Here is a 27,195-nt window from a genome sequence, read left to right as displayed (position 1 = left end):
CCTATTGGGGCCTGGGAGGCAGCAGAGCTGTTCTGTGGCGGGGTCTGCCTGCAGTGCAGGATGAGTTCTGCCTCCTCCCTCCTCACCTGCAGCCCAGACCTGGCTGTGGTGCAGCAGAGATCTGCTCTCAGCTGGAGAGGTGTCTGCAACCCTGTCCCTGCTGCTCAGGGCTGAGCTGTGTCTAAAACCCTGTCCCTGCTGCTCAGGGCTGAGCTGTGTTTGAAGCCCTGCTCAGCTCTCCTGCCTCTGTGGTGATGGATTGTGTCCTGGCTGGTCCTTACCAAGCAATCATTACTTTCTTGCATCTTTTAATTAGGGCAATTTCTTTTGGCCCGCTGGAAAATGCTTTCCTCATGTGGATTAATTAAGAATAAAGCCTAGCTCTGACAATTTAATGTGGGCTCTGGTCAGGATGCAGGCAGCCTTCTGAGACATTATTCATTACTCCATTCTGATTCTTCCTAACATTTGCTTTTAAACCATGTTTTTCTGAAACTGAGGATGGGAATTGTTAGTTGTTCTCTGCAAAGTTGCAGGCAGAGTTAGTCCAGCTGGAGAGCAAAGCTGTGTGTGAAGCATCACCTCTGTCCTGTGGGCTGCACAGCCCATCCCTTGCTGCTGAGAGCAAGGGCAGGGTGCCAGATGCCCTTGAGCAGCTCCTTTGTTTGGGGATTTGCACCTCTGGCCAGCAGGGGTTCCTGGCTTAAAACCAGGCAGTTCAGCCCCATGAAACAGTAGATCCTGTTAATGCTTCCTGCTGTTTTCTCCTCTCTGTGGTCAGCAGCTGACTGCCTTAGTCTTTGCAAGCAGTGAAACAACTGTCTAGGGATGTGGGCAGTCAATAAATCAATACTGGCTGGTGAATGACTTTGTTCTGATCTTCCTCAGGGTGTCTGTTGAAGTTCTAGTTTGATTGGCCTGGGGGATGTGCAGAATTATGATGATCTTGTGGAGAATATTCACCCTTGTGTGGATGACTTCAGGTTAGTTTCATCCTCATGTGATGTCCCTCTAACATATTTCCCATAAAAAGTTATAAATCTGTATCTACAAAGAATTTGGGTGAAGTTTCATTCTTTCATAGCTTGAATTTGTCCAAGGAATATTAAAACCTGTATTACAAAGTAAGAGGTGTTACAGACTGGATCAAATTCAACTCAGCAGGTGGGTTGATGTGACACTGTCAGGGCTGATGGGACATGGGATCATCCATGGGAGGGTCCCTGGTGATGGAAGGTGGGACAGGGGACCTGCACATCTCAGGTCTAATCCAATCTGGGACCCACCTACTCTGATTTTTCCTCTTCAAACTCTCCAAGTTCTCTCAGAGATCTTTCAGTGAGGCTTCTTAACTTCTTATAAACTAACCTTGGAGAACAAACCACGAATTTAATGATGCCTCTGCTGGCAGCCCATTGATCCACAGTGTGCAGCTTCCTTGGGTGTGTTACTGGGAGCCAGATGAGAAAAGTGCTCTGATGGAGTGGGATTTTGCTTGTCATGGGTATTTATATAAAATCTCCATGCCTGGATACCTTCAGGAATGTAAATGTGAAAGGAGAGGAAGCAGATGTCTTTTAGCAGTACTTTTAAGACATCTTTTAGTCGACTTCTGAAGTCCTAGAGGATACTGGGCTCTTTCATGGCAGATTCCTGAGTGAGATCAGCATCCTGAGTGCCTGTGGCAGGGCTGCTCTGCTTCCCCTGTGCAGATGCTGGAAGAGCAGCAGCTGACAGGCTATGCCTCCACCTGGGACCCCCAAATTTGGTGAAGTTATTCACGGTGTGGTGTTATTTGTGCTGCCCAGGACAGGCATTCCCTGCAATATCCAGCAGCAGGAGAATGTTCCCGTTGGTGTTGCTGGACTCCAGATCAGGCATCTTGCTGAGCTGCATTTAAATGCCCAAAACAGAAGCGCATCTGAGTGTTCCACTAAACTTTTTCATGGACTCAGAATGAGAAATTTAAAATGTGGTGGTTGTTGTATGTTCTGCCTCGAATAGTTCTCCTCAAATTCCTGAGGGGTGCTAAAAATCTAAATGGGAAAGGTACAGAAATACTTTAATATGTATTAATAATCAGGGCAAATCCCTTCCAATTGTCTTACCAGCTAAAGCCTATTAACCTTTGGTCACTCATTTCACTTCTGCTTCCACGCTGGTACCAGCCCCGTGTTTTTCTGAAGCCAGAGGAGCTGAATTTCTCTTCTCAGAAGGTAATTTTACAAATATCTTAATGACCCAATAATTTCAAATTAAGCACCACAAATAAGAAGTCATCTTTGCAGGCTGTACTTGGTCGTGGAACTCTCAATTCCTTAGTTCTACACCTTGAAAATGTATTTTAGTTTGTTTTGAGTTTTGGCTCCTTCAGAAGAGAACCAAAACTCAAAGGTTTTGGCTCTTTCTTTTTGGCTTCAGAATTCCTAAGGTGAAATGGGTTCATCTAGTTATTTCATCATTCAATATCATAGAAAAGCAAAAAAAAAAAAAAAAAAAAAGCCATGTATTAATTAGGTAGCCAAAAGATCAAGCAAATATTTCACTCAGTGTGCAACAAAATATTATGAGGTAATTTTATTTTGTTTCCATTTTTAGGTAAAAATATTACAGTATACAAGATAATCTTATTAAAGGTAAAAATACAGTATTTTGCTTTGTCTCTAAACAGATCTACGTACAGTACACTTTTTTTTTGTTTTCTTTGATTTTTATTTTTTTTTGTACAAATATAACTATTATTCTATTAGGCTATCTGTATTCTCATCTGGCACTTAAGAACTGGTCACAGGTCACCTTCTGGCTCTGCTTGTTTGTTTGTCTCAGCTGATCCCTAAATGCCCCGTTCATTTTAGAGGTGCCTCTTGTAAACAAACAGTGCAGTTCCGTGGGTCCCATGTGGTAAGGTGTGCTTTAAGTAGTTGAAATCCTGGAGCTAACTGGGAAATCCCAAGAAATCCACGATGTTTGCACGGACTCATCACCTTCCTGTTGAAAAAGTGGGATCTGAGTCCTTGTTTTACCTCAGCCTTAGAATGGTTTTAATCCCTTCCTCATCCTCTGTAAGAGCCAAACACTTAAGACAATCATTTCTACACTGATTTTCCCTTTCTTTCCCTTTTTTTAATTTCTTTTTTTTGTCAGAATGTTCAATCAAAGCCTTTCTGTATTAATTTAAAGGGCTTGTTCTTCGTGACTGATCTCACCCTATGGCTTTGCTGTTTGGTCTTGCAATCCGAAAAGCTGAGCTCTGTTGCCTTGCTATCTCTGGATGAATGTTGTTCCTGGAACTGAACACATTAGCACAGGGCATTTATTTTATCTGTGGGTATTCCTGGGAAGTGACTTTCACATCAGCATGGATGTTTCAGTACGCTGTTGTCAGAGGTGGGATGAGTTAAGGACAGAAGAGAGGCTGGGTGCATACCAAGAGCCCACATCCACAGCTGGAAACACAGCTGGAAAAGGTGGAGAGGAGTTTTTGGCTGGAAATCCTTTTATCAGCTTCTAGCAGAGGGGTGAAGGGATGATTTTTTTCCACAAGCTCGATCCATTTTTTTTCCCCAGTGCTGTCATCCAGTCTCTCTGTGTCCTACCCTGCCTTGGTCATTTCAGCAGGTGATTTTTGTTTTCCATGAGCCACAGTGCTGTTCAGGGTTTTCTTCATGGCTGCCCATGTAAACATTTATAAAAGGAGAATACACACCCAAGAATAGGAATTGAAAACATTTTGCAGGGAATATGTTTGGCACATTTTTTTTTTTCTTCAGGCTTCACCCAATTCTGGTCAGGACAGTCTCAGTTGCTATAAGTGAGCACAGTTGTATTGTCTTCTCTGGAGTCAGATGGATGAAGATCTGCATTTTTTGCCTTTAACTGGAGGTGCCTTCTCTGTGGTGCACCTATTTCTGATGTCAAAGGGCATATATTTTTACCAATAAGTCGCTTTTGTATCACAAAAGGTTTAACTGGTGACTCACCAAGCGCAGGAGAGGTGCAAAGTGCTCCTCCCAGCACTTGCTGCAGCGAAAGCTGAGTGTGCAGTACCCATCTTTTACGTGGTTTTCCCCCTCCTAAGATGCTGGTTGAGACTGAATAATGTTAAGAAAACCAGTTGCCTCTCTCTGTATTCACCATCAAATGTCCTTATTTAAGGTCTTCCCAAACTTGTCACTCAGCTGCTGTATTAGTTTTGCCAGCTCACCAGTAGCTTGGGACTTCTCTTCCAAGAGTTCATAGCGCAGACTAGAAATGTCTTGTTTGATCTCTTTAAGTTCTCCTAAAAGGAAGAAAATATTGCTGTTAACAACACTGAATCAAGTGAGTAATCCCTAGGGTTTCAAGACCTGAGAGAGCACTATTTTCAGTGTTGTTTGGTCAGGGATGTGTGTGCAGCTGCAGATGATCTCCCTGCATTATGCACTTTAATATTTGTACTCGTAAGAAAGAAGCTGCACTTGCAGCAGTGGCACTGACAGCAATGAGTCTGTATGGAAAGTTCATATTTTATTTTCTTAAATCTGTTCTCTTCCCACCTATTGACCTACACAGGGCACTTGCAGGAAGGTGGCAGTTAAGAGGTGTTGGAGGTTCTTTTCCCTCTGCATTCAAATCCTCCCTGCAGGGAGTATCCTTGGGGCAGGGCTGGGCAGTGCAGTCAAAAACTGCTTTACTTGGACACCAGGTTGGGTGTTGGCAATACCCTGGCTGTTGTGAAGAAGGAGAGGTAGAGCAGGATAGTGTAATATCTTGTGTGTTCTGTTAAAGAAAAGTTAGAGTTTCCAGAGCTCAGTGGTGGCTCAGAGTCGCCTCAGAGTGAGCACTAAATGAGCTCTCTCTCTACAGAGGATGTTCTCTAAGCTCAACCCTCTTACTGGCCAGATCAGTAGCACATCAGTAACACATCCCATGCTCATTCCATGTGTGAGTTATAAAAAAATCCACTTGCCTTCGTTGACCTCATCGTTTTCTCGGTCAACCTGAGCCTTGAGCACGTATCGTTTGATCAGACGCTTCATGATTTTCTGAAAGGAGAGAAGAAACACTTCTGTCCATGTGAGATTGTCCACCTTGCCTCAGTGCTAGACTTGCTACGGGCAACTAAAACTGTGGGTAATTCTTTACTGACTTCCCATTTATTGTGTATTTTATATTATGAGTGTTGCAGTGGTTGACTGACAGCCATTATGACCCCACACAGGAAGTACTTTGGGGTGTTTTATGGGATGCACGTGAATGTAGAGCACATTCCACTGACAGAGAGAAATCAGATGATCCAATAGAAAGCTAAGAAATGGGTTCCAGAGCCTTTTTTTAGCATGTTGCTGTTCAGTGCAACAATAAAAAATACTTTACAGGGAAAAATAAGTGGTTAATTAATGATATTAGCAAACTTGCTCACAGTGATGAATTAAGCAGCTGACCCGAGGTTCACAGAAAGACTCTGTTAGTCTTGTAATTGGGGGGTTTAGGGGAAAATAAATTTAGAGAGGGACAGAGAAAAGAGAGTTTGAACAGAAGAGTGGGACCTGGCTTAAGTGAGAGAAGCTTCTTAAGGAAATGACAGATTTTTTTAGAGGCATACACAGGGAAAAAACCAGAGCCATGTAGACTTATAAAATGGAAGGTGGTTTTTAGTAAGGAATGTAAGGAGTTTTAGTAAGGAATGGCATACATGGAAGTTGAAGATGGTTGTGGATATGAGCTTGCAATGTGATATTGTTCCAAAAATACGTAAGTTCCATTCACGTAGAAGGAAAGTAACTTTGGCAGTCTGGGGTTACAACTGGAGGCCTGTGACACTGCCAGTTCTTCACTACATGGGAAAGAAATCTCAACTAGGACAAGCACAAAAAGGATTGCTCTGTCAGAGACAGGGATTTAGGTTTTAGCTTTGAACATCGCTGAAAAAAGCTGCAGGCTGTGAAACATGAGTTAAGGACTCAGTACACCTGCTCTGGTTTCTTAGGAGCCAAATAAGGATTATAACAGTGCAAAAGGCAGGTGGAGATGAAAGAAGGATCCAGTCATTTGGAGCCATGGGATGTGGGATGTCTAAGACTGTCCTGGTGCCAGGGAGGCCTCTGGCTAAGCGGGTGGCTCAGAAGGGCACAGCGCACGTACGGTGTGTTGAAGATGGCCAAGGTAGTAGAATCCAGAGGGAGGTAGGGCTGTCACCTGAGAAAACATAAATGAAGGAATGTTTGGGGAAAGAAGGGAAATCCTGGATCCAAAAAAAAATTTTTTTTTTTTTTTTTCAGAGCAGAGGAAATTTAGATTAAAACAAGGAATCAGCACATAGGGAATGCTCTTATTACCTGGGAAAAAAACCAGATAACATAATATCTCTACTTTTTTGCCTCAATATTGCACTGTGGCTTCCAAGCCTTGCTCCTCCCTTTCTCCCCAGCATTGCTCCTTTTGCCACAATGACTGAAATACCCTCGTGTCCATATTTAGTGCAAGTGCATTACTTGATAAACATCGTTAAAGAAAACAGAAAACTGCTTCAAAGGTTTCCCCAGTTGTAGAAGAAAGTTTGTTGGCCAAATTATCACATTGTTTTTTCTTCTTTATATTTAGATGATTAAGACTACTAAACTCCCCTTCTATTATTTGGGCAATTTCTTCCTGCAGCAGCTGAAATGTTCCAAGATAATTTGAAGACAAAGCAAGCAGGGGCATTATTGAATAGCAGGTAGTTATCTTTTTCCTCTCTGTTTTTCACAGTCACATTTGGCTTTTTCAGTCTTGGAAATAAGGGGCTAATTTACCACAAACATTAGGTGGTGTAATTTAGAAAAAAATAGCTCCAGGAAGAGAAGGAGTCCAGCAGAGGCTGACACATCTCCTGGGGGTCTGAGGGGATGGGGAAATGTCAGAAGGGCTCAAATGCCATTTTGGGCAGGACACAATCTCTCATCTCTTTGATGGTATCAAGCCAACTAACTCCAGATGCCAGAGTGAATGTATCCTATTTCTAACTTGGATTTTTAGACACCCCTCCTGTCATGGCACAAAACCCTGAAAGGTTTTTAAAACCAGTAGACATTTATTAGTGGTCTGCTGTGCAGCTTAGGAGCCCGTTGTGCTGGGGGCTGGACCAACCCAGGACAAACCCCTTCTAGAATTGCCACTGCACCTTTTATCTCACTTAATTATTATTTTCCTCAGTTCTCTTCAATGTTGGGCCTTTCAGACATACCAGATTCCTTTTCACTTTATGCTAAAAAAAGGAGAATATCCCATGGGGAACGTTGTGTTTATGGCATTACCCAACAAGAGAAAATAGATCTGCTGGCACAAGACTCTTGCCAAGACAGAGAGCTGTGTTAGTTATGGCACCCACTGCAGCCACGGGGGGATTTTGAACAGCAGCACATTGCAGGTCAAGTCACTGCCAGAGAAAGCACATGCAGATGTTGATGCAACAGCTGGAGAGATGGATCTGTGCCATGGAGGATGAAATGCTGTCAATGCAAGACTGGAGGAGTAGAGGTTGGATGATATTTCCTGTATTAAATTAAATTCCCCGGGGTGGAATTAATTAGCATGACATCAGTTAGCATTTCCACAGGTGACAGGCTGTGTTTATCCCCCAGATGCCCCAGCCCAGTCCCGTGCCCAAGCTGAGCCTCATCCCGGGATGGCATCACTGGAAGGAGGTAAATGTGACCCTGCAGGTAAGAGCTGCTCACTGACACATCTCTCCCCTGGCTCCTGCTTTCATGCTGTGATTACCTGATATCTTGTGGGCTTGTTATAAGCGTTCTTCCCCGAAAAATTCTCTGTGTTTTGAATGATTGAGTGAAAACGAACTTTCTGAAATTATAAAACACCATGATAGGATTAAATCAGTGAGAGCTCCTCACACCCAGACAGCCCCAGACTAAACAGAGCATCATAAAACCAGGAAATGGTTCAATGTATGAGTAAAATCCAGCACATTCAGGCTCAAGAAAGAAAGGAAGAAAGAGAGAAAGAAAGAGAGAGAGAAAGAAAAAGAAAGAAAGAGATAGGGAAAGAAAGGAAGAGAGAGAGAGAAAGAAAGGAAGAGAGAGAGAGAGAAAGAAAGGAAGAGAGAGAGAGAAAGAAAGGAAGAGAGAGAGAGAGAAAGAAAGGAAGAAAGAGAGAGGAAGAAAGAGAGAAAGAACTAAAGAAAAAGAGAGAAAGAAAGAAAGAGAGAGAGAAAGAAAAAGAAAGAAAGAGATAGGGAAAGAAAGGAAGAAAGAGAGAGGAAGAAAGAAAGAAAGAACGAAAGAAAAAGAGAGAAAGAAAAAGAAAGATAGAAAGGGAAAGAAAGGAAGAAAGAGAGAGAGAAAGAAAGAGAGAGAGAAAGAAAGAAGTAAAAAAACCCCAAAAATAAATGAAAAAAAAATTGGGTCCTAAATTAGAAATGGTATTAACACACAAGTTTTAGACAACAAGGTGTTAAGAGGCACAAAGTACTTTAATCTTAACGAGGCTGATGGTGATCAGTTTTAACACAACTTAAGAAAGGAAGAAAAAGAAATACTTATGTTTGGAGAGAACAAGTCTATGTGGTACAAAACCAAATTCTGAAACAATTGATTTTCACTGGTCCTTTTAAAATAACAGTACCATTTGCTACTTCTTTTGGCTCAAAAAAAATTATTTATTTTTTTTGAATAGACCATCATATTTTTATCAGAGGACACAACACAGCTCTAGAAGTTTCCAAGGAGACTTTTCTGGAGACTACACATAATTTTTGTAAGAGGTTTTTTTGACGCTGTTTTCCACCTCTGAATTTTTTGGTCCAAATGCTATTAAAAAAAAAAAAAATAAAATCACTTATTCAAAGGAATTAATTCATACCATAGACCCAGAGAAGGCAATAAATACCATAGAATTCTGTAACTATGTGCAATTAAACAGAGAGGGAAGGCCCTGGTTAAGGGTTTTTCTTCCCTGATGAACCAGAGATCCTGATTTTTTTTGTTTTCAAATCAAGATGCTTATAATGATTAGACTAAAAGCCTGATTAACTGTGTAATTTTTTTCTTACTTCTCTCTTACTCATCAGGTGTGTCATGATCCTACAGAGACTCTTGAAGATGATACATGAACAAAATCAACAGGCAAGCAAGAAATGACTGATACTCTTCATTGTTTATGTTAAAGGCATGGAAAATATGAATTTTGCATGAGTTCCATGAAAAAGGGCAAGCCAGACTGTTTCACTCACGTGGCTTGGGGAAGGAGAGGCTTAGGAAAAATTTCATGACTTTCATTTATGCTTTGGAGCAGAAATTAAATTTCAAACAAAGAGGGCTTTGTGGGGTTAGATTCAAATAACTTTAAAAAATATTATCTTTTTTAATTACTTTAGGTAGCTAAAGGAGAAAGGTTTCTTTCTTTTCTGGACTCCACTGTTCCAGTGGTTCTTTCAGTAATCAGTAGTAGTTCAGTGAATTTGTAGACAAAAATTCCCCCCCCAAAATCTTGTCAATCTTAGCAGTGCTCAGTGGTGGTTAAATTATTTGAGAACACGGAGTAGACCCCAGGGATAGACTTGTCCAGCACCTTCCAGGAGAACCAAGAGATCCAGGCAAAGCCTAAAGCACCTGCACGTTCCCAGTGACCCTCTGCACAGCGTTGCAGAGAATAATTCCCACAGGCATCATAATTTTCTCTAATTTCTCTGGCATTTCCCCATGGAGGAGCAAAGCTAATTCCACTGGGAAGGGAATTTCAAATGCTGAGCCAGAATCTCCCCATTAGTGGCTACACATCACTAGGCAGATGTAACTGGAGAGGTTGTTAAATACAGCTTTAGGGATTCAGGTGTTAATAATCCCTGCTTGGAAATTCGTTCCCAAACCTGCAATGGCAGTAAATGTTGTAAGGACAGTAAAATTAATTTTGGAAACCACTTCGGGGAAGGTGGATGAATTGAAGAGGCAAAAAGGCCTGCTGGGTGGATGAGTTGTCAGACAACAATAAGCTGGTTGTGCCTCTGCCCTTCTCCTTGACCTTGGGACACTCCCTTATAAAGGTGCCTGCTTTTATAAAGTTGCCCTTCCCCTGGTGCCCACACCTCATGCAATGAGGTCACAAGTTTGGGGGGAGCCTCTCCTTGCAATGTAAACACAATGGTGATGTCCAGTGAGAGGCTGTGCTGTCCCTGATCTCCCTCTGTACCAAGTAATCCCCTCCAGAAGGTCCCTGGCACAAATCCCTTCCAGAAAGAAGCTGAAAAGTGAAGATAACACATACCCGTTGTTTGGAATTCAGCATCCCCATCTCAACATCATTTTCACAGTTTTTGGCCTTAGATTTGCAGAGTTTTATGAGGCACATTTTTATTCTCAGTATGAGATAATAAAATGATTTAGGGCTTGGCACTAGATTGAAAGGAGCAGGTAAAGTCCTTCCTTCGTCAAAGTAGGACAGCCAGAGCTTGGCACGTGCAAACTTCCACTCCACATCTGCATCCTCCTTGGGAAGGGAAGAGGGGAAAAACAAATCAACACCCAAATTAGTAAACAGGAAGGAATTTGGCTGTGGTTAGGACAAACATACAGTTAGGAATTAACTAGACTCAGATTCTGTTTGCCAGAAACAAGGCCCCTGAACAAAACCTGTCTTTGTGGTAATCTCAAAATAAGGATAATTTAAAAAAAGCAGTGAATAAACAGAGAGTAGAAGTCCTCCAAATATTAGACTATTTCCTTGGATATCAAAGGGATTGTCTCAGTAACCAGCTTCTGCTGTGCTGATAAATGAATGGGTCAGAACACAGACAGAGTCATGGGAAGCGGAAGAAACTGTTGTGAGCACAGCAACAGACTGTGATTAACTGCAATGCTGTTTGTCAGCTGTCACCACTGCAGCGGCCAGGAATCCCCCAGAGACGGGGGTAGGTCACTGCTTTCTCCTCTCACCAGCTCCTTTCCTCATGGGTCCTCTTCTCCATAGATCAATCCACCTTAATTCTCCTCCTGTCACTGCTGAAGGTGGAGAAAAAGTCCATCATGCAGTGCCTGTGAATCTCCTTCATGAATTGTCAAGGTGGGCCAGAATCACTTCCAAGTAATAAGGGCAAGGTTAGCAAATATTTTATGGATCTGCTTGGCACTTATGCTGGAGGATGGTCAGGGCCATGTATCAGGACCATTTATCAGGAAAAGAAAGGGTGAGAGAGAGCTGCTGAACAGCTTCTTCACTGTGGTTTACATGGTTTCAGTAGGAGTGTGGGTCTGCCAACACCCCGTGCTCATTTACATCTGTGTTCTGCCAAAATTAATAACCTCTGATTACCCTGTACCTCTGAAACCCAGTCAAAAACTGGCATGACACAACAGAGATTAATTCTGTCACAGTTACAGCAGTCTTCACTTCTGCCCTTTACTCTTCTCGTGGTTTGGGGCTCCACCTCACAGAAGCCTGGAGCTGAATTACAGACTAAATCACCTGTGGACAGTTGTAATGCCTTTCTGCTAAGCAGTTAAGAAGTGCTGCTGATGGGAGCAATTCTGTTTCACAGCTGGCAAAAAGGACATTTCTTTCCATAAGTGCAAATTTGTCAGGACACACCAGCCCTCGAGGCATAAACAGAAGCAAAGCAGGAGCAGCTGAAAAGAGATGTTCAGTGGAAGGCAGGAGAACACGGCCTTGTCACTCCAGGTGACAAGAAAACCATGTCCCCACTGATCCCAGAGGAATTTAATTCCTAAGAAATGTCCATCCTCTGTCACCACTGACTTTGCTGCTCTCAGATAAACACAGTGGCAAAAGGGACTCTCTCTGCAGTCAGTCTCCATCCCTGGGGTATATCCAAACACACGTAGATGTGGCACTGAGGGACATGTTTTAGTGCTGGATTAATGGCTGGAGTCAATGGTCTTAAAGGTCTTTTCCTACCTAAACAGCTCTGTGATTGTATGACTCTGTCTTTAACCTCATTGCTGCTGAGGACTGAAGTGAATTATCATGAGATGCACTAGTTTTAACTCAGTCAGGGGGATCAGGCCCAAGCAGCTCACATTTGGGTTGCTTGGTGATAGTTATGAGCAGTCTTGAACAAAGTTCTGAAAATTTCCATGCAGTCAGGAAGGGTGACAAAGCATTTTGACAGGGAACTGCTCATCACAAAGGTTAGGCTCGAAAGGTAATGTAGGCCACCTATTTGGGTATTTTCAGAGGTTCTTTTTGTCTTCAGAACCTTTCAAGAGCATCTCTGTCTACTGCAATGAACTGGAAAATGCAGTAAGAGGCTGAGACCCCTTCTGAAGTAAAGCTTGTTTCAGGTTAAGAAGATTCAGGAAAATGCTTGTCCTGAAGTGATTAGAAACCTTTGGAGGAATGGCTCTGCTTTCTGCAAGCAGGAAAGCTTCTGGGGCAGGGAGCACATGTGAGGTCCCCCTGACATTTAGACTTTGTTACAGCAAGCCCAGGATTGAGTTATATTTGCCCTACATGGATGAATCAGACATTACAGTGAGAAAATATTTTCAGCTCTGGCCTTTTTCAGTGTCAGGCTCTGAGGGGATATTAGGACAACTAATTAATACAAACCCAACTGCAGAAGTTTGACATTTAACAAATCAGAAGAGGTGACTCAACATTAACTTTCTCCAAATAACGTATTTTTTTTTTCTGCCTTTATTTAGATTAGCAGAGAGTTGTTTATGTCTAAAGCATTAAGCAAATCCACTCTGCCAACAGCCACGCTACTGAGCCAGGCTGGGTAAACCCTGCAAATGCCTTTCTGAGAAACTATTCCTTGTGCTTGAGGGCTCTGTTTATGTGCTTTAAAAGTTGCTTTTTGTCAATGTCCAACCAGTCATGTTTTTCAGACCTAGAGACTCTTCAAAAAAAAAACCCAAAACAAATCATCTGAATCAATTTTGTATGCCCAGTAATTGGAAAATACAGAATTTTTAAATGCATATACATGAGCTTCAGATCTACATGGGCTGGAGAGTTTAAGCAGTAGAGAACAGGGCAAAAAGCCAAATGAAATATTACTTTGTTATAAGCAAACAATGAAGTTAAGACAACACATTTGGAGAAGATATCATAACCAGCACAGGGAATAAAAAATAGCATAAACCACGTTCATTAAATACCTGTAAGGGAAATTGTGCTTACTCACAGGGGGTCATTAAAAACAAGGAAGCTGAAGTGGTTCTAGAAATGATTCATTGTTAATGATTAATTCAATTATGGTTTGACTATACTAAGGACTCAGCCCTAACTCTTACACAGTGTAAGATGTGTGGTCAGCATTCTAATCTTGGATACGGAATAAGCTGCAGCTTCCTTGTTTGTTTGCTTGCTTGTTTGTTTGTTTGAGCATTTTCATTATCAGTGGTAATTAAGTGTACCGAGTTCGTAATCTGATTTCTTTGCTTACCTCAATTTCCTGATAGGAGTTGTTGATCATGGCTATCAGCATGTTGAGCAGCACCACCACCATGGTCACGTTATAGACTCCGTAGAGTACATACCCGATGTTCTCAATGAATTTATGGTCGTACTTCAGCACCACAGATATCACTTCAGATAAGCCAAATATTGACCAGAATAAGGTTTTGAAACTTTCTTCTACCCTGAAAATAAAGCAAACAGTCACTTTGTAGGGTTGGCACCGGGTTAGCCAGGCCAAGTGCTAATAAAAAACCAGCAATGCACTAATATAAACACGTGTCTTGGCACAGTTATTGCAGCCCATTATCCATCACCCAGGGATGTGCCAAATCACATTTCCTCGTTTGATAAGGAAATATGATTTCTGATTAATGCTACAAATTTGCAGTGTCCCCTGATTTGCTCCATCTGTTCTTACCAGGTGCATTATTTGTCACTCGGATTTTGTGTCCCTATTAAGGACAACAATTCCATGGGCAACTTGCAGGTTGAAACTTTTTCTGTAGGGCTTTTTGCTTCTGCTCACTCACTCTTTTCTCATCCAGAGAAGACAGAAGAGTCTGACCTCCTTTTATGCAGTTTCCAGGGCAGAAGAGAGGACTGGAAAGTTCTGATTTGTGGCATTAATATAAAGAACACAGAGTGCAAATATAGCCAGACCATAACCTGATTTCCTTCCCATCCTGCTTTGGGACTGCAAGCAAGTCAGACACCCAAGCATTTGTAGCAAAAAATTGAAATTAAGGAGTGGTAGGAGATGTTGCAGAGAGGCATTTTGATTTGGTTATTATCCTTGCTTGAAAGTAGAAAGGCATCAGAGGAAAATAAAAGATAGGAAAAAGAGAAGGGAATGAGCCAGCGAGAAAGAAAAGTGGGGCTGGAAAGAATGTGGCTGCTCTGCCAGGTCAAAAGGAGAGTATGACCCAAGCAGCCACAGCTGAAAAGGAAGGAAAGAAGGAGGAGGAAGGATGTGGCCTATTTTGAAAGCAGTTTGTTTCATTTTTAATTAATAAGGCATTTTGCCTTTCCCCAGAAATCCTTAGCCTGTTAACAGTTAATTGCCTCCTCTCTCCTCCTGCCTGCCAGGAGCAAACACCTTGAAAGGAAACAATGCCATTCACAAATTATTTTGAGGAAATGTTTGTTTTTTGCTAGAGTGGTAGTCTAATCCTGCTAAATCTGTTTATAAAACAGCTTACAGGCACAAACAATGACATATCCTACAGGAACAATAAACTTTACATAAACTCCAGTGTTGATTGCACCATTCATGAAAGCAAGAGGAACTAATTTTTACCCTTTGGTTCCTTTCTGCCACAGCAAGCTGGTATTTATTTCCCATCATAATTTAGGGTATTCCACAGCAGCAATCTGGCCATTCAAGAAATGTTGTGCTGCCCAGTTAAAGAACACGCATAACACCAAAGATCTCTGGCATGGAAAGCCACCACATAAGTGATTTTCCAAGCTAATAAAAGCCCTAAACCCCCCCAGCCTCGAGCCCAGCTGCACCCTGCTGTTAACCTGCCCTTTCCATTTGGAAACCTTCCCGTGCTTTTCCACCCTGCCGGCAGATTTTAATACAACGTGTCAACTCTGCTCCTTTCTCTGCTGCTTAAACATTGACCTTTCTGCTTCAGCGGTGCCAGATTGTCCTTGAAAAGTTAATTGAGGGCTGTCAGCAGCCTTGACCACCCCCGAGCACCACAGAGACAAAGGCCGGGGCACCAGGTTCCTGTGTGGTGTCCACAGTCCTCATCTCCAGGGTGAGGTCAGTGGGACTGGGAAGGTGGTGGAGAGGTTGGCCTGACCTGTAGCACCCCAAACTGGTGCTTAGCAATGCTCCCAGGAAGATACAAGGCTCCCTCTTGCAGGTGAGATGCTTCTAAGGAGGCTTGTACTAATCCATCCCTACCCTCCAAAAAACACTGGATGGCTCTTTCCTCCTCCCTTTTAAATTCCTGTGGAATTGCATGAGCTTTGGCACAGGCTTGCAAGGAACATCAGTGGGGATTTTTTAGGAACACTTCACTGAAACATGAGAGGAGGATGTTTGGAGCCAAGCTCCCAGAGATTCCAAGACGCCTGCGTGTCTCAGCGTTGCCAGATAAGCAATTTACCCCCTTCCTGCAAGGTCAGCAGGTGTTTTATCCTTCCCAAAGACAGACAAATGAAGGGATGGAGGAAGTCAGGAGTCCTGCCCAGACTGACAGCTCCTGGCAGCAGGAGGGCCTGGCAGTGACAGATTGACTGATGCTCCTTGTGGAGGTGGGTTTGCTGCAATCTCCCTCCCAGCTGCTAAGGTGGGGAGACAACAGAGGTTATTTTCTGTTTGTTTGTTTGTTTCAGAACACACAGTTCAGTCAAATCTCAAGATTTTGCACAAGGGAAGGAAAGAGGCCACAGACAATAATCCAGTTACAGGTTTTCCTCACTTTTGTAAAGAGCAGTGTGCTGTTATCAAAAAAGATCCCAGGAAGGCTCTGGTTTCATGTCAGTCTTGTGCCCTCCTCTTTAAGAAAGCTCAAGGCAACCTTTCAGACTGATTTCCTTACATGAGCTGGAGAACCATCACTGCCAAAAAAGCGCTGCAGCCAATATAATCCACAAAACTATCACATTTTGACAAAGCAAAACAAAGAAGAAAAAAAGCCATCAAGCCTCGAAGTAGCATTGGCGCTGAGCAGTGAGTCACATCTCCCTTTGGGGAGAGGGAGACAGAAAGCCTTGTGTTGTAGCCTTCAGCCTGATTTGTGATGCAGAAAGCAAGAGGAACACAATCAGCCTTGCCTCCATTTCGATTTTGTTTGCATAGCATGTTCTTAATTACAGGCTGTTTCAAGAGCTGTGTGCTGTACACAGCATATGATAAACAGATAAACATAGCTGGGGGTGGAGATGGTCTGCTCTTCAGCATGGAAGAACTTGCAAAAATTTTTTGGAAGTGTCCCATGGTTAGGTAAATAATCTCTCTATTTAGCTGTGTGGAGTAAAGTCCACTGCATCTTTATTTCCTTTGCATCCTGAAGGTGACAACAGAAGAGAAATTGAGCACATGGTTTCACAAGTGTAAGAGTAAGGAAAGGGGAAAGCCGAGTTGCACCAAACATTCACTATCTGACATTAGAACTGAGCAAGCAGTTCCCTCTGAGTGTTATCTGGGCACAAGGACACTCTTTTTTCTGCCTAAATACTGTGCTGGGAAGGTGTGGTTTTTAATAAGAGTGTAATTTGGAGTTATTTGAGTGAGCAGCTCTTTTGTCTAAGGGTTCCCACTGGGCCTGTCCAGGGAGGTGTCAACCCAACATCTTTGAACCTGGCCAAAGTCACTGAAGTGCATGAATCCAAGGGGGCTTCCTCTGTCACAGCTATCCAAGTGACCTCTGAGAATCAGGTCCCACAGTCAGATCATCACATTTCTCAGTGCCAAACTCTCTTGCTGCACAATGTCACCCATCCTCATTAGAATTGCCAAACAACCCCCGGGAAATGCATTCAGCGATGTCGCTGAAGTCACAGCCACAGAAGGGTTGTGAGGACACCAAATTGAGCAACACCCTCCTTTACCCCAGTGATTTTTCAGGGAATGAGCAGCTGAGTTCCTTTTTTAAGAACTAATAATGAAATCTTCCTCCTTTTCAAGTTTAAGTTGATGGCAGCAGGAGCCACAACCTTCATCAAGGCCCACAGACAGCCACGAAAAATAGAGAAGGAAACATTGCTATAGCTGGTGGCTGCCCATCTGCCAAAATAACCTTGTAATTAGCTTATTAAAATTGTTTGAGACTGTCTACCCCGGGGCTTCTTGTTGAATGGAATGTCTAAGAAGGATTTTTGGGAGGAATGCAAATCTATTCTCTTTGTTTCACAGGATGAAAGGGCTCGTTTTCACTGATCCTCGTTTGACACTCCTGAGTGTTTAAATAATCAGAAGAAAGTAAGTATTTTTAAAATCTCTTCCAAATTCTTAAAAGGAAAATTCATGCTCATGGAAAATTTGCTTTATAACAACATGAAGTCCCTCCAGGATAAGCAGTCAGCAGGCTGAAGTTAAGGAGGAAGAGCTCTCCCCAGCCCAAATATCCCCTGGGCATTTGAGCTATCTTTCCTCCACTGAGCAGTCATCATTTTTAGTGAATGTTTGCTCATTATTTCAATCAAAAGATGGTAACTCCTGGAAGATCCACTTAGCTAATGAGTGCTAATAAGAGAGTTACTGTGCAGAATTGCATCAGAGAATGGAATTTGTCAGTGATGTGCCTGGGGGATGCTATCAGTGAGGGCTGCTGTGCCACCAGGCAAGCAGGGATGGTAGTGACTCGACTTCTCAGTAAGTTTTGTGCTTCAAGGGCATCTCCTTCTCTTCAAATCTGAAGCAAGTCACAGCCCACACACTCAATTTTCTTCTCCCTCACTACTGAGCGCAGATAAATGTAAATGTGTCTGGCCTCATAAATCCTTCCATTAAAATGCACCCCGAGGCTACAGGAGAGGTCTGGGAGGCATATTTGGCTCAACCAGAGGCAGCAAACGCAGTGTTGCAGGTTACATGTGGCACAAGAGGGTGGTGTGGTAAAACTGGAAGGCAACAGCCACTTGCAGCACAGAAATGATGCTGAATAGGCCTTTCCTCCTAAGAGGAGTGATGAGCTCAACCCCAGGCTCTCTGTGTAAGCTGTTTGAGAACTGACACATCAAATGCAGCATCGAATGTCTGCTCTGCACCTGGAAACCACCATGGGCTCAGGCACTGCAACTGTGGGGTGGTTCCCGGAATTGAGCTCCCAGCAGAGGGAAAATGTTATGCCAAACTTTCCCTCCCAGACAAGTGTGTGAGCAGGAATGTCCCCACTTTGTCCCCACTCTGCTGAGAAGTTCTCAATCAGGACTTAGAAACCACATCCCAGGCACCCAAATCCTCCCTTATTTTACATACATTTCACCTCGCAGTTTTAAGAACAACAATCTCAGGTTTAACTTTTTCCCCACTACGTCTCCTGACACGTTGAACTGAGCATCTCACAAAACATTTTCCTGACCCACTATTTTGATTTCTAGAAAGAACCGTTTCTGAACTGCTCAGCTCCCTGCACTCAGGCCTAGAGATGCCTGCCAGGGTCTGGAGCTGTGGGATGAGCTTCCCTGTCAAAATCTGGATGTGATTTCCCCCCCCACAGAAACTACCAGAGCACTAGCAACGGAGCAGAAGGGATGGAACCTTCCCCCTCTGAGATTGCTGAGAAACTGCACCACATTTGGCACAGGCTGCGAGGAACATCAGCTGGGCTTTTTTTAAGAACATCTCACAAGAACACAAGGGGAGGCTGTTTGGAGCCAAGTCCCCGAAGATTCCAAGCCCAGCGGGCAGGACCAGCCGCTCCCCCAGCGCTACTCACGTGGTGAAGGCGGGGTTGTACTTTGCACCAAGGTAGTAGGAGTAAAGGTTGAACATCCCAATCATGAAGGCGAGGAACACCATGATGAAGATGACCATGAACTTGAAGATATCCTTCACAGTCCTCCCCAGGGAGATCTGCAGGGGGCCGAAGCTTTCGTTGGCTGGAAGAATGTAAGCAATGCGGGAGAAGCTGAGTACCACAGCTATGGCATACAGGCCTTCTGAAATGATCTGGGGATCCGAGGGGAGCCACTTGTTCCTGGCTAAAACAATACATGGACACGGGGTGTTAGTAACAAAAGAGCGGTAGGTGGAAGCTATCGCGATAAATGACCCTTTTCCACACCGAATTTTGGCTTTGGCCAGAAGATAAAGAGGAAAAAAAACCCAACACCTTTGGAACAGTTGTGCACTGAAGTCCTCAGCATGCTGGAGAATTAGAGAATTAGTTGCATTTTCCATGTGGCAAAGATGAGAAATGAACAAGTCACTGGGATTTACTGAAGCCAAGCAGCAGCAAAAAAAAACCCAGCATGGCTTTAAAAAACTTGGTGTTTTCTGTTTGTTGAATGTCAGCTTTTCCATGTGAAGCTCCTGAGATGGAGAACCAAAAGCACAGCACAGTGGAGTACAGCTATAGATTTTATAAAGGGCACTGTGACAGTGTTTGGGAAGGGAGCATTAGGGAGACTGAGATCTCTATCCCCAGCACTCAATAAGAACGTTAGGATTTGTTCAGATAAAGCAGATATGAAGTGTATAATTTTCATCTTATCTTTACATTAAAACCAGTTCTTGCAGTCTAGTCACTGAAATATTTTTACCTAAAAAAGCTCCTTGTTGATACCAGATACCATAATTTATTTAATCTACTGAAAATTTGAACATTTATATTAACATGGCTTATAAGTGTCCTTGCATCAACTGAGCTTCTTGATGAAAAGATCGTGGCTCAGACCTAAAACCTGTGACATCTTTAGGGCCACAGCATCAAACTTAGGCATTATTTGCAGTAAAATCTGAACCAAAGGAAAAGCAGCAGATGGAGAAATTCACAGGATCTCATTGTGATATTCTGTTCTGGAGCCTTTGCACCTTTGGATCATGAACTCACTTTAAGTGGATCAGCAGCAAACCAGAGAGGGAAAAATATCATCTCTATGGGCTCCCACTTGCCTTGGCAGAAGGAGGGATGTTTTCCCTCAGGGGGGACACACCAAGTAAGGGGCTGAGCTGGTGGGACCACCAGACTGTGGCTCTGCACCTTGCTGTGGGTCAGGCCTGGTGTCCCTGCTGTTGCCTGGGGCAGGTCTGCAGTGTCTGCTGCCTCAGATCTCCCTCTCCAGCCTAAGCACAGCACTGGAACAACCACCTTACAACTCTAGGGAGCAAATGGTGCCCATCTCTGGAGCTCCTGGAGCCCCCCTTGTGAGCAAAAATCCTCCTGGGATTTGCTCAGGGTGACATGTAAAGCTTGCAGAGGGGTGCAGTGGATCCAGTGCCCGTGCTGCACATCAAAGAAAAACCATTTCAGCCATCAAAAATAATGTTGTCAAGGCACTGCTGCTGCTTTAGCACTTACAGGTGATGACTTACAGGCTCTACAAAAACAAAGGTTTTGAGGATTTATGGAGCAGTATTATGGATATAATTGCTATTTTTATTTCCATTATACAGGTGTTGGATGTAACAGAAGCACAAAGTGCACCGACAGTTAGAGATGCAGCCCCACGTTCTAGATTTATTCACACATTTCCCTCCTCTCACATTTGCAAAACCAGGCAGGTTACTTCATCTGTAATGTAAATGATACTCTGCTCACTCCCAGTTCCTGATTATCTGCTGCTCAAGCTACTTTTTCAGGATGTGATTGATCTGAATGTAGACTCGGGACAGTATCAGAGACTGGGCGAGGCTCAGATCCTTTCTGACTGTTTAGGGAGATGGCTGAAATGGGCAGATCTGGGAAGAATAATTTGGTTTAATTGGAAAAAAAAAAAACCAACCAAACAAAAGAAATCTGCTTTCAGCACTGGCACACATTAGCCTAAAAGAACAGTAAGCTTTAGAGAACAAAAAGCATCTTACCATAGGTGAAGTAAGCAACTTCAGGGGGAAGGGTGACATTGTTGAGGTCGTCGTCTTGAACGTACTGGTCCACGTACTGTTGTGCTTCAGAGGCTTTGAGAAAAGCCATGAACCTGGCAGTGAATGATGCTACAAAGATGGACAGCATCCCAAAGTCCAGAAGGTTCCAGAGATGCACCACGTATTCCCGTGGCCCCTCTTCCCAGATCTCCTTGCACTCGGACCAGATCATACCTGAGGAGAGGACAGGGCATGGTTAAACACACAGAAGGGGTGTTTGTGCTCAGACTGACCTGCTTCCTGGCCAACAGTGAAGCAAAGAACTCTTTAATTAAACTCATTCTTGAGAATGGTTTGTGTCATCTTTTCTTTAAAGTTCTTCCAAAATTTTAGCTCATGTGTCCCTTTGTGCTCGTGAGGTAGAAATTTCATAATATCATTATATAAGTCAGTGGCAAAGCTGATTTCTGGTGATGATAGAGAAAGCAGAAATTCTGATGACACTAGAAAATCCTATTGCTGCTATATTTGGGAAAAAAATGTGGATTTCCTCTGTTGTGCCCAAAATCCCCTTGCCAAACAGTGCCACTGAAGATGGCACTGCTTGCCCTGCTGCTGTTTTCCTCCTTCCCTCAGGTAGTGGGTGGGTCCATTTTGAGAATGCAAACAGAGCTGTGCAAGAGAAAAGATCCAGGAATAGGTTCAGTGTGATTAAAGAAAGGGTAAAAGGCAGAAGTTCTGCCCTTCCAATACTTTTCATAAAGCTTTTGGAATTAAATAATGATTTCCCATGCATTAAAGTATGATCTACCACTTTAAACACTAAGTTTAGCCCAAATTCAGGATTTCTGACAACAGGCTTACAGATAAACCTATAAATACCAAATGTAGTGAATTCAAATGCTTTGACATCTATCCCCTACTGGGAAGTACTGGGGCAGGCAGGTGAATTCAGCAGGCAAGAATTCAGGTCAGATTCTCTAACTTGCCCAACTTTCAATCACAGCAGGGCTCCAGGGTCAAACCCTGCTCCTGAATAGATAAAGTGCTGGAATATTTAACCCACTGATAAATATTTCCTGCACTCTCCCCAGCCCTGTTTCCATAGCAGCAGCAAAATTCTCGTTTAATCACGAAGGAGCAGTGCCTGCCCATTTCCACGTGGCCTCCCGCAATCTTCTCCTTCTTGTGAACTCCTTTCATCCTCTCTGCTGGAAGCTGTCGTGGTGTGGCACGGAAATGAGTTTGCTGGGCTACTTCTGAGACTCCTGGAAGCACAGGAGTGTCCCAGGAGGTGCCCTGGAAAGCTGGGTTATGGACAGGGAAACAGGTCAGTGGGAATCCAGCCCGAGGGTGGGGGAGTGGAGAGCTGCTGCTGTCAGTGCCTGCGTGCAGGGGAGGATTTAAGGAGAGAAAGGAAAGCTAAGCTGTCCATACCCCCCCATCAACCAAGGCACAGCCAGCCTGTGACCTCCACAGCCCTGGAGTGGCCAGGTGGGTCCCTGGAGATGTGCCCTGATGTGGGTTATGCCCTGTAAAGCAGAGGGAGGGCAGGAGAGGAACCTCTGCGGGTGCTCGGCTGAGTAAAAGCAGCAACTTCATCCCAAACTGTCACTCAACCACGAGCGAGGTTTAATAATAAATAGCCTCAGGGAGCAGGTGGAAGAATTGGTTTCTCAGGAATTTTCCTGGAGCGAGGATGAAATATTAAAGAGACATTTCTTGCTCTAAAATGCTTTTTAAATTCCCTGGGATGATGGATAGGAGCCATTAGCCCCACGTGTGACGCATGTGTGTCGTGTGAAGGTACGAAAGCTCTCCAGGAAACATCACGTGGCAGCATCACCCAGCAAGGCACTCGCTCGCTGATGACCAGAAATGACTTTTCTGGTTGAAATATTAACTCTCCCATCCAAATTTATTTCTAATCTCGCTCCCTTAATATACCTAAGTCACAGATTAATGGAGAAGGAAGTGTCTAAAACTGAGTAGACTGACTAAAATTAGAATCACTCAGTGAAAGTGTCACACTATTGGCCTATAATCATTCTTTTAGCCAGCTGTGTGGCAATCATTCTTTTTAAAATGTCTATTCAGGATAAGTAGAAAAGTTCCAGGAATTATTCAGCCAGTACTGCTGGATGATTGTATATACATTGGGACAGAGTGTTTCAAAGCTTCTGCTTAAGTAAAAGTACTGAGAAGAGAAAAAGCAGCTAAAATTCAGGGGATGGGACATAAGAGGTAATTTCCCTGAGTCTGATGCACAGGGATGTGGGATATGAGCAGCTCCTGCATGTCTCTTGTTCCCCCAGAGCAGGGATAATCAGAAATGTCACCTTGATGAGCAGGTCTGCTTTCAGCAGGGGAGGGAGAGCTAAGCTACAGGCACAGCCCATCTGGAAGAAAAATGGGAGTGTGCAAGAAGTGCTGCTCACCACCTGTGCACAGAGGAGCAGTTTGTCAGCTTTTATATCCGCTGGCCTGGGACATAAATCAGAGCAGGTGATGTTGCAGAGATGTCTTTGAGCCTTCCTGGATCCACAAAAGGCTGTTGCATTAAGAGATTAACAGTGCTCAGATTGCATCTACCCAGAGTTCAGCTGCTACCCTGGCTGCTTTTGCAGTGGGGATTTTGTCCAGTTAAATGACATCTGCAGCCCTTCCTCGGTCTGCTCACATAACTCCATCATAGAAGGCCACTCAGCTGATCTATGTCAGCCCCTTTTATTTCATTATATTTCTACTTACCTATAAACATTTATAATACCTCTAAGCTTTTAGCACCAAAAGGCTGGGCAGTCACCACCCTTAGTCCTTAAAGTTCAAGATCACACACGGGGCTCAACAAGTGCCCAAGTCCCTGTGCCAGCTTCGGGCCATCTGCACCAAACTTTCACCTCCAGGATTGCTGAAAGGTTTTTGAAGCTTTCTGTAGGCAGGCAGGTGAAATGGCCAGAGCAGATTGTCAGTGCAGATGTAGGCAGTCATTAGAAAATCTCATTATACTCAGGAGTCTGGACAATGAATCACCTCTCTTCTCCCAGAAAAGTGAAAACCTTCGCTCTAAATGAAATGTTTTCTTCTTCATCTCTCAGGAACTCACCCAGCAGACAGATACCTACTGCCTCTAAGAAAAGAATACCTCGCCTAAAATCTAATCATCTTGTCCAACTGCTTTAATATCATTTTAAAAATATATCTTACAGACTTACTCTATCCAGTCTGGCATCTATTCAGTATTTTCCAGCCTAATATCCTGCATGGGATTCTGATTATTGCAGGGACAGGGAACAAAGAAACAGTGGCCAGGAAGTCATCAGATAGAGCAGCCCTATCCTATTTTTCAGGGGATTTAATGCCATCAGTACTTATGGAACAGTGGAATTATTTGCTGCAAGAGAAGAATCCGAATCATGGTGGTGAGCAAAAATAGATATAAAAGAAGCAGAGAAAGATTCTGCAGAGTTGATAAGCTCAATTTCCCAATAAATCCTCCTGAGCTTGTTTAGATTAGCAGTTCAAGCTGACTGATCTGCCAGGAATAAATGGAGCCTGTAGGAAAAGTCATACATCTGAATCTACCTAAAACTCCTTGGAAATTTAACCTGTGCCTGTGACATACTTCTGCACCTGAAGGGTTCACCCACACGAATCCTTACTTTATAATTGTTGAAGAACTTAATTTCTTTTAAAAGATTTGAGCTCTGTGCTGTCCTCTCACCTGTAAAAATGTCACACTGGGAATTTCATAAAACCCAACCTCTTGCTTGCCTGACAGTTTTCATCACTGGATCTCAGAGTGTATTACAAAAAAAAAAAAAAAAGGCAAATAACATTATTTTCATTTTTCAGACAAAATAGCTGAGGTTCAGTGAATTATAATAGGATCATAACAGGATGCCATGGCAGGGTAATAAATCAGGCAGGCTCCCCACACTTCTTTCTGCTCACTTTAGGTGGAACAACATCCTAGACTGAAGTTACAACCTTCTTTTAAGATGCAATGATTAAACCAACAGAGGCCAACAGGCAACATCCATAGCATTTCCCACGGAAAGTGGGAAATCAGGAAAGTGAGAATTTGCCGAGCATCCTTCAACAGCTTCAAAGGCAGTGACCAAAACTAAAATTAATAATTCAAAAGCTGTGACCAAAATGAAACTCTTTTATGGCCTTTTAATCAAAGTTCTGCCATCAGCCTCTAGGCTTATGGTGGTTTGTTTTCAGTGTGGGGGAGTTTTCTTGGTTTGGGGGTATTTTTTTTCTGTCATGTTATTCCTGAGGAGCTTGAATTTCCCCGGAGGACTTGCAGACACTTGGTCTTACTCACCCAACACCCACTTCATGATGAGCAGTTCTGTCCACGAGAACTGGGTGGTTTTGACTCTGAATATTTGTTTCGGGTGGTCGGTGATGGTCTCGTTGGGGAGGTTTTTGACTCCCTCGAATCGATCCGACGCGTTCACCACCAGCAGTCCCAGGAAGATGGTGAAAGACACCGCGTGCGCCACGAACTTCATGAAAGGACTTCTGAGGGTCCGGCCCAGCTGCAGTGGAACACAAAACACACAGAGGATTTTTAATTTTTTTTTTATTTTTTATTTTTTTTATTTATCCACCTCCTGGGAGTTTTTTTTCCCCTGTAAAAATTTGAATATTATTATATTCATATATATAAACATTTGAATTTTTTCCCATAAAAGTTTCTATGGTTTGCCCAAGGTGAGAAGGATTCAGAATTTAATTGTGGATCATTAACTAAATAGGGTATAGATTTGTTCCAGTTGTTATTTGCTATTACTAGACATTATGCTTTGGGTAATTTTCTATCTTATATTGCTCCTTTAAACCCACATGTAATATCTAATTGTGCTGGCCATATGGAGAGTGGAAAATGAAAAGACAGGAAATTTTTACAAGAGACATGTTTGTTTGTAGATGTGAGTATGAATGTACTTATGTGTCAATATAAATCCTAGTGATGGACCCAATTCTCACCCTTAAATTACTGTTATATATTAGAATCTTTTATTAATGGTGAATTCTTGGTTCATTATCAATGTGTAAGAAACAGCCTTCTGTTTAAATATTCTCTAGCAACGCTTTCAGTATGCTTTGCTTTGATAATCTTCTCTCATAATTACTACAAAATCTGGGGAATCACTCCCAGAACACAAGGATTTATTTCAGGACATTAAGCCAAAAACCAGAGCAGCAGCTCTCTTCTCTACAGATAATATTTGTTCCATTTTTCTTGAGAGGTTTTCTTTGTTAGTGAATTTAAATATCACTCTTTTTATTTTACATTTTCTGTGAACTAAAAAAAAACCCAAAAGCCAGAGTAGAAGCATTCTGAGGAGCACTAGAACTGGTGTTGGACACAACAGGGAGCAATGGAAGAGCTGTCCTGGATGGGTCCTTTGCAAACATCCCTCAGAGCAAATTCCCCTTGGTGGCAAGGTGTCATCAAATTTTTCTTAGTATCTACTGACTTAATGATAAAACTTCCTGGGAAATATGCAAAAGGACTAAAAAAGTCAATTCCTTGGGGTTTTATTTATCTCTAACAGTAGTTCAGTTCAAAGGAGCCCAGCTCTCTGGTCATCTAAGAACAGGAAATATTGGAAAAGCAGAGCTCTTGTCATTGTATTTTCAGGCAACAGACTGTACAATTTTTCTGTTCAATCTTTTATCTTCCCTTTTGATCACCAATGAAAAAGGTTTGGGAGACCAACGGTTCATTTCAGAGTCATGGCCTGAAAGAGGTGGATGAGTCAACCCAGATATTTCAGGACAGGACGGGCTTAAACTCCACAGGGCTTGTCAACAGTTTGTGCATCCAGAGGTGAATGAATGACTGACATTAAAATTGGTTGAAAAATAGACAGTTCTGTGCAACTGGATGCAAAAGAATCCTTAAAGCTGAGTTGCAAACTCCAGTCAATACTGTTTGCCAAGTTTTTGAGGGGTATTTGGTATGGAGCAGCCCAACCCCACAGAGCTTTATTAAGGGAAATTTTCCACCAGGGAGGAAAGGTTTGAAAACAAGTTTCTTGCTAAGATACATGAGGGAAGGAATTATTTTGAGATATGAATTCCTGTATTATTCTAGGTGAAACTGCAGAATTTGATCATATTAAGCATGTGATGCACAGTAATATTGGCAAGGACAGCTCCTATAAGCAGTATTCCTCATTAGAGATTTCCTTCATTTTTCTCACTGCCTTAGTCCAGAAATTAATCCCTGATTCATTCCTGGGTATTTGTGTGTCTCTTAAAACAGGCCTGACTTGAGTTAAGTTAAATATCTT

General features: G+C 42.9%; 1 protein-coding gene and 2 long non-coding RNA genes across 5 annotated transcripts in view; 2 read left to right on the top strand and 1 right to left on the bottom strand.

Moving 5' to 3' along the window:
* The first annotated feature begins 930 nt into the window (after nucleotides 1-930).
* LOC126638283 (uncharacterized) lies at nucleotides 931-7,644 on the top strand. The gene is made up of 3 exons (XR_007628575.1): nucleotides 931-983; nucleotides 6,583-6,697; nucleotides 7,611-7,644. It is a non-coding gene; the product is annotated as an uncharacterized LOC126638283 (long non-coding RNA).
* Nucleotides 2,668-27,195, bottom strand: part of TRPC7 (transient receptor potential cation channel subfamily C member 7) — a 61,573-nt gene continuing 37,045 nt past the window's right edge. The window contains exons 5-13 of one of the 3 annotated variants that reach the window (XM_050312033.1): nucleotides 25,215-25,431; nucleotides 20,882-21,115; nucleotides 18,792-19,056; nucleotides 13,382-13,577; nucleotides 10,240-10,461; nucleotides 7,741-7,821; nucleotides 6,124-6,177; nucleotides 4,949-5,024; nucleotides 2,668-4,279 (exon numbers count right to left, since the gene is read on the bottom strand). In XM_050312033.1, the coding sequence (XP_050167990.1) occupies nucleotides 4,137-4,279; nucleotides 4,949-5,024; nucleotides 6,124-6,177; nucleotides 7,741-7,821; nucleotides 10,240-10,461; nucleotides 13,382-13,577; nucleotides 18,792-19,056; nucleotides 20,882-21,115; nucleotides 25,215-25,431 (1,488 nt within the window). In that variant the 3' untranslated portion in view covers nucleotides 2,668-4,136. The remainder of the gene's footprint in view (nucleotides 4,280-4,948; nucleotides 5,025-6,123; nucleotides 6,178-7,740; nucleotides 7,822-10,239; nucleotides 10,462-13,381; nucleotides 13,578-18,791; nucleotides 19,057-20,881; nucleotides 21,116-25,214; nucleotides 25,432-27,195) is intronic. The other 2 variants (XM_050312035.1, XM_050312034.1) reach the window with 2 other exon arrangements.
* On the top strand, nucleotides 13,888-18,797 carry LOC126638282 (uncharacterized). Its single transcript, XR_007628574.1, has 3 exons — nucleotides 13,888-15,166; nucleotides 17,267-17,332; nucleotides 18,573-18,797. It is a non-coding gene; the product is annotated as an uncharacterized LOC126638282 (long non-coding RNA).

The sequence above is a fragment of the Myiozetetes cayanensis genome, unplaced genomic scaffold, assembly GCF_022539395.1.
Source record: "Myiozetetes cayanensis isolate MyiCay16 unplaced genomic scaffold, myiCay2020 scf17, whole genome shotgun sequence".
Taxonomy (NCBI): domain Eukaryota; kingdom Metazoa; phylum Chordata; class Aves; order Passeriformes; family Tyrannidae; genus Myiozetetes; species Myiozetetes cayanensis.
The sequence above is the reverse complement of the archived record's forward strand: the minus strand, read 5'-3'. Positions and strand labels throughout refer to the sequence as shown.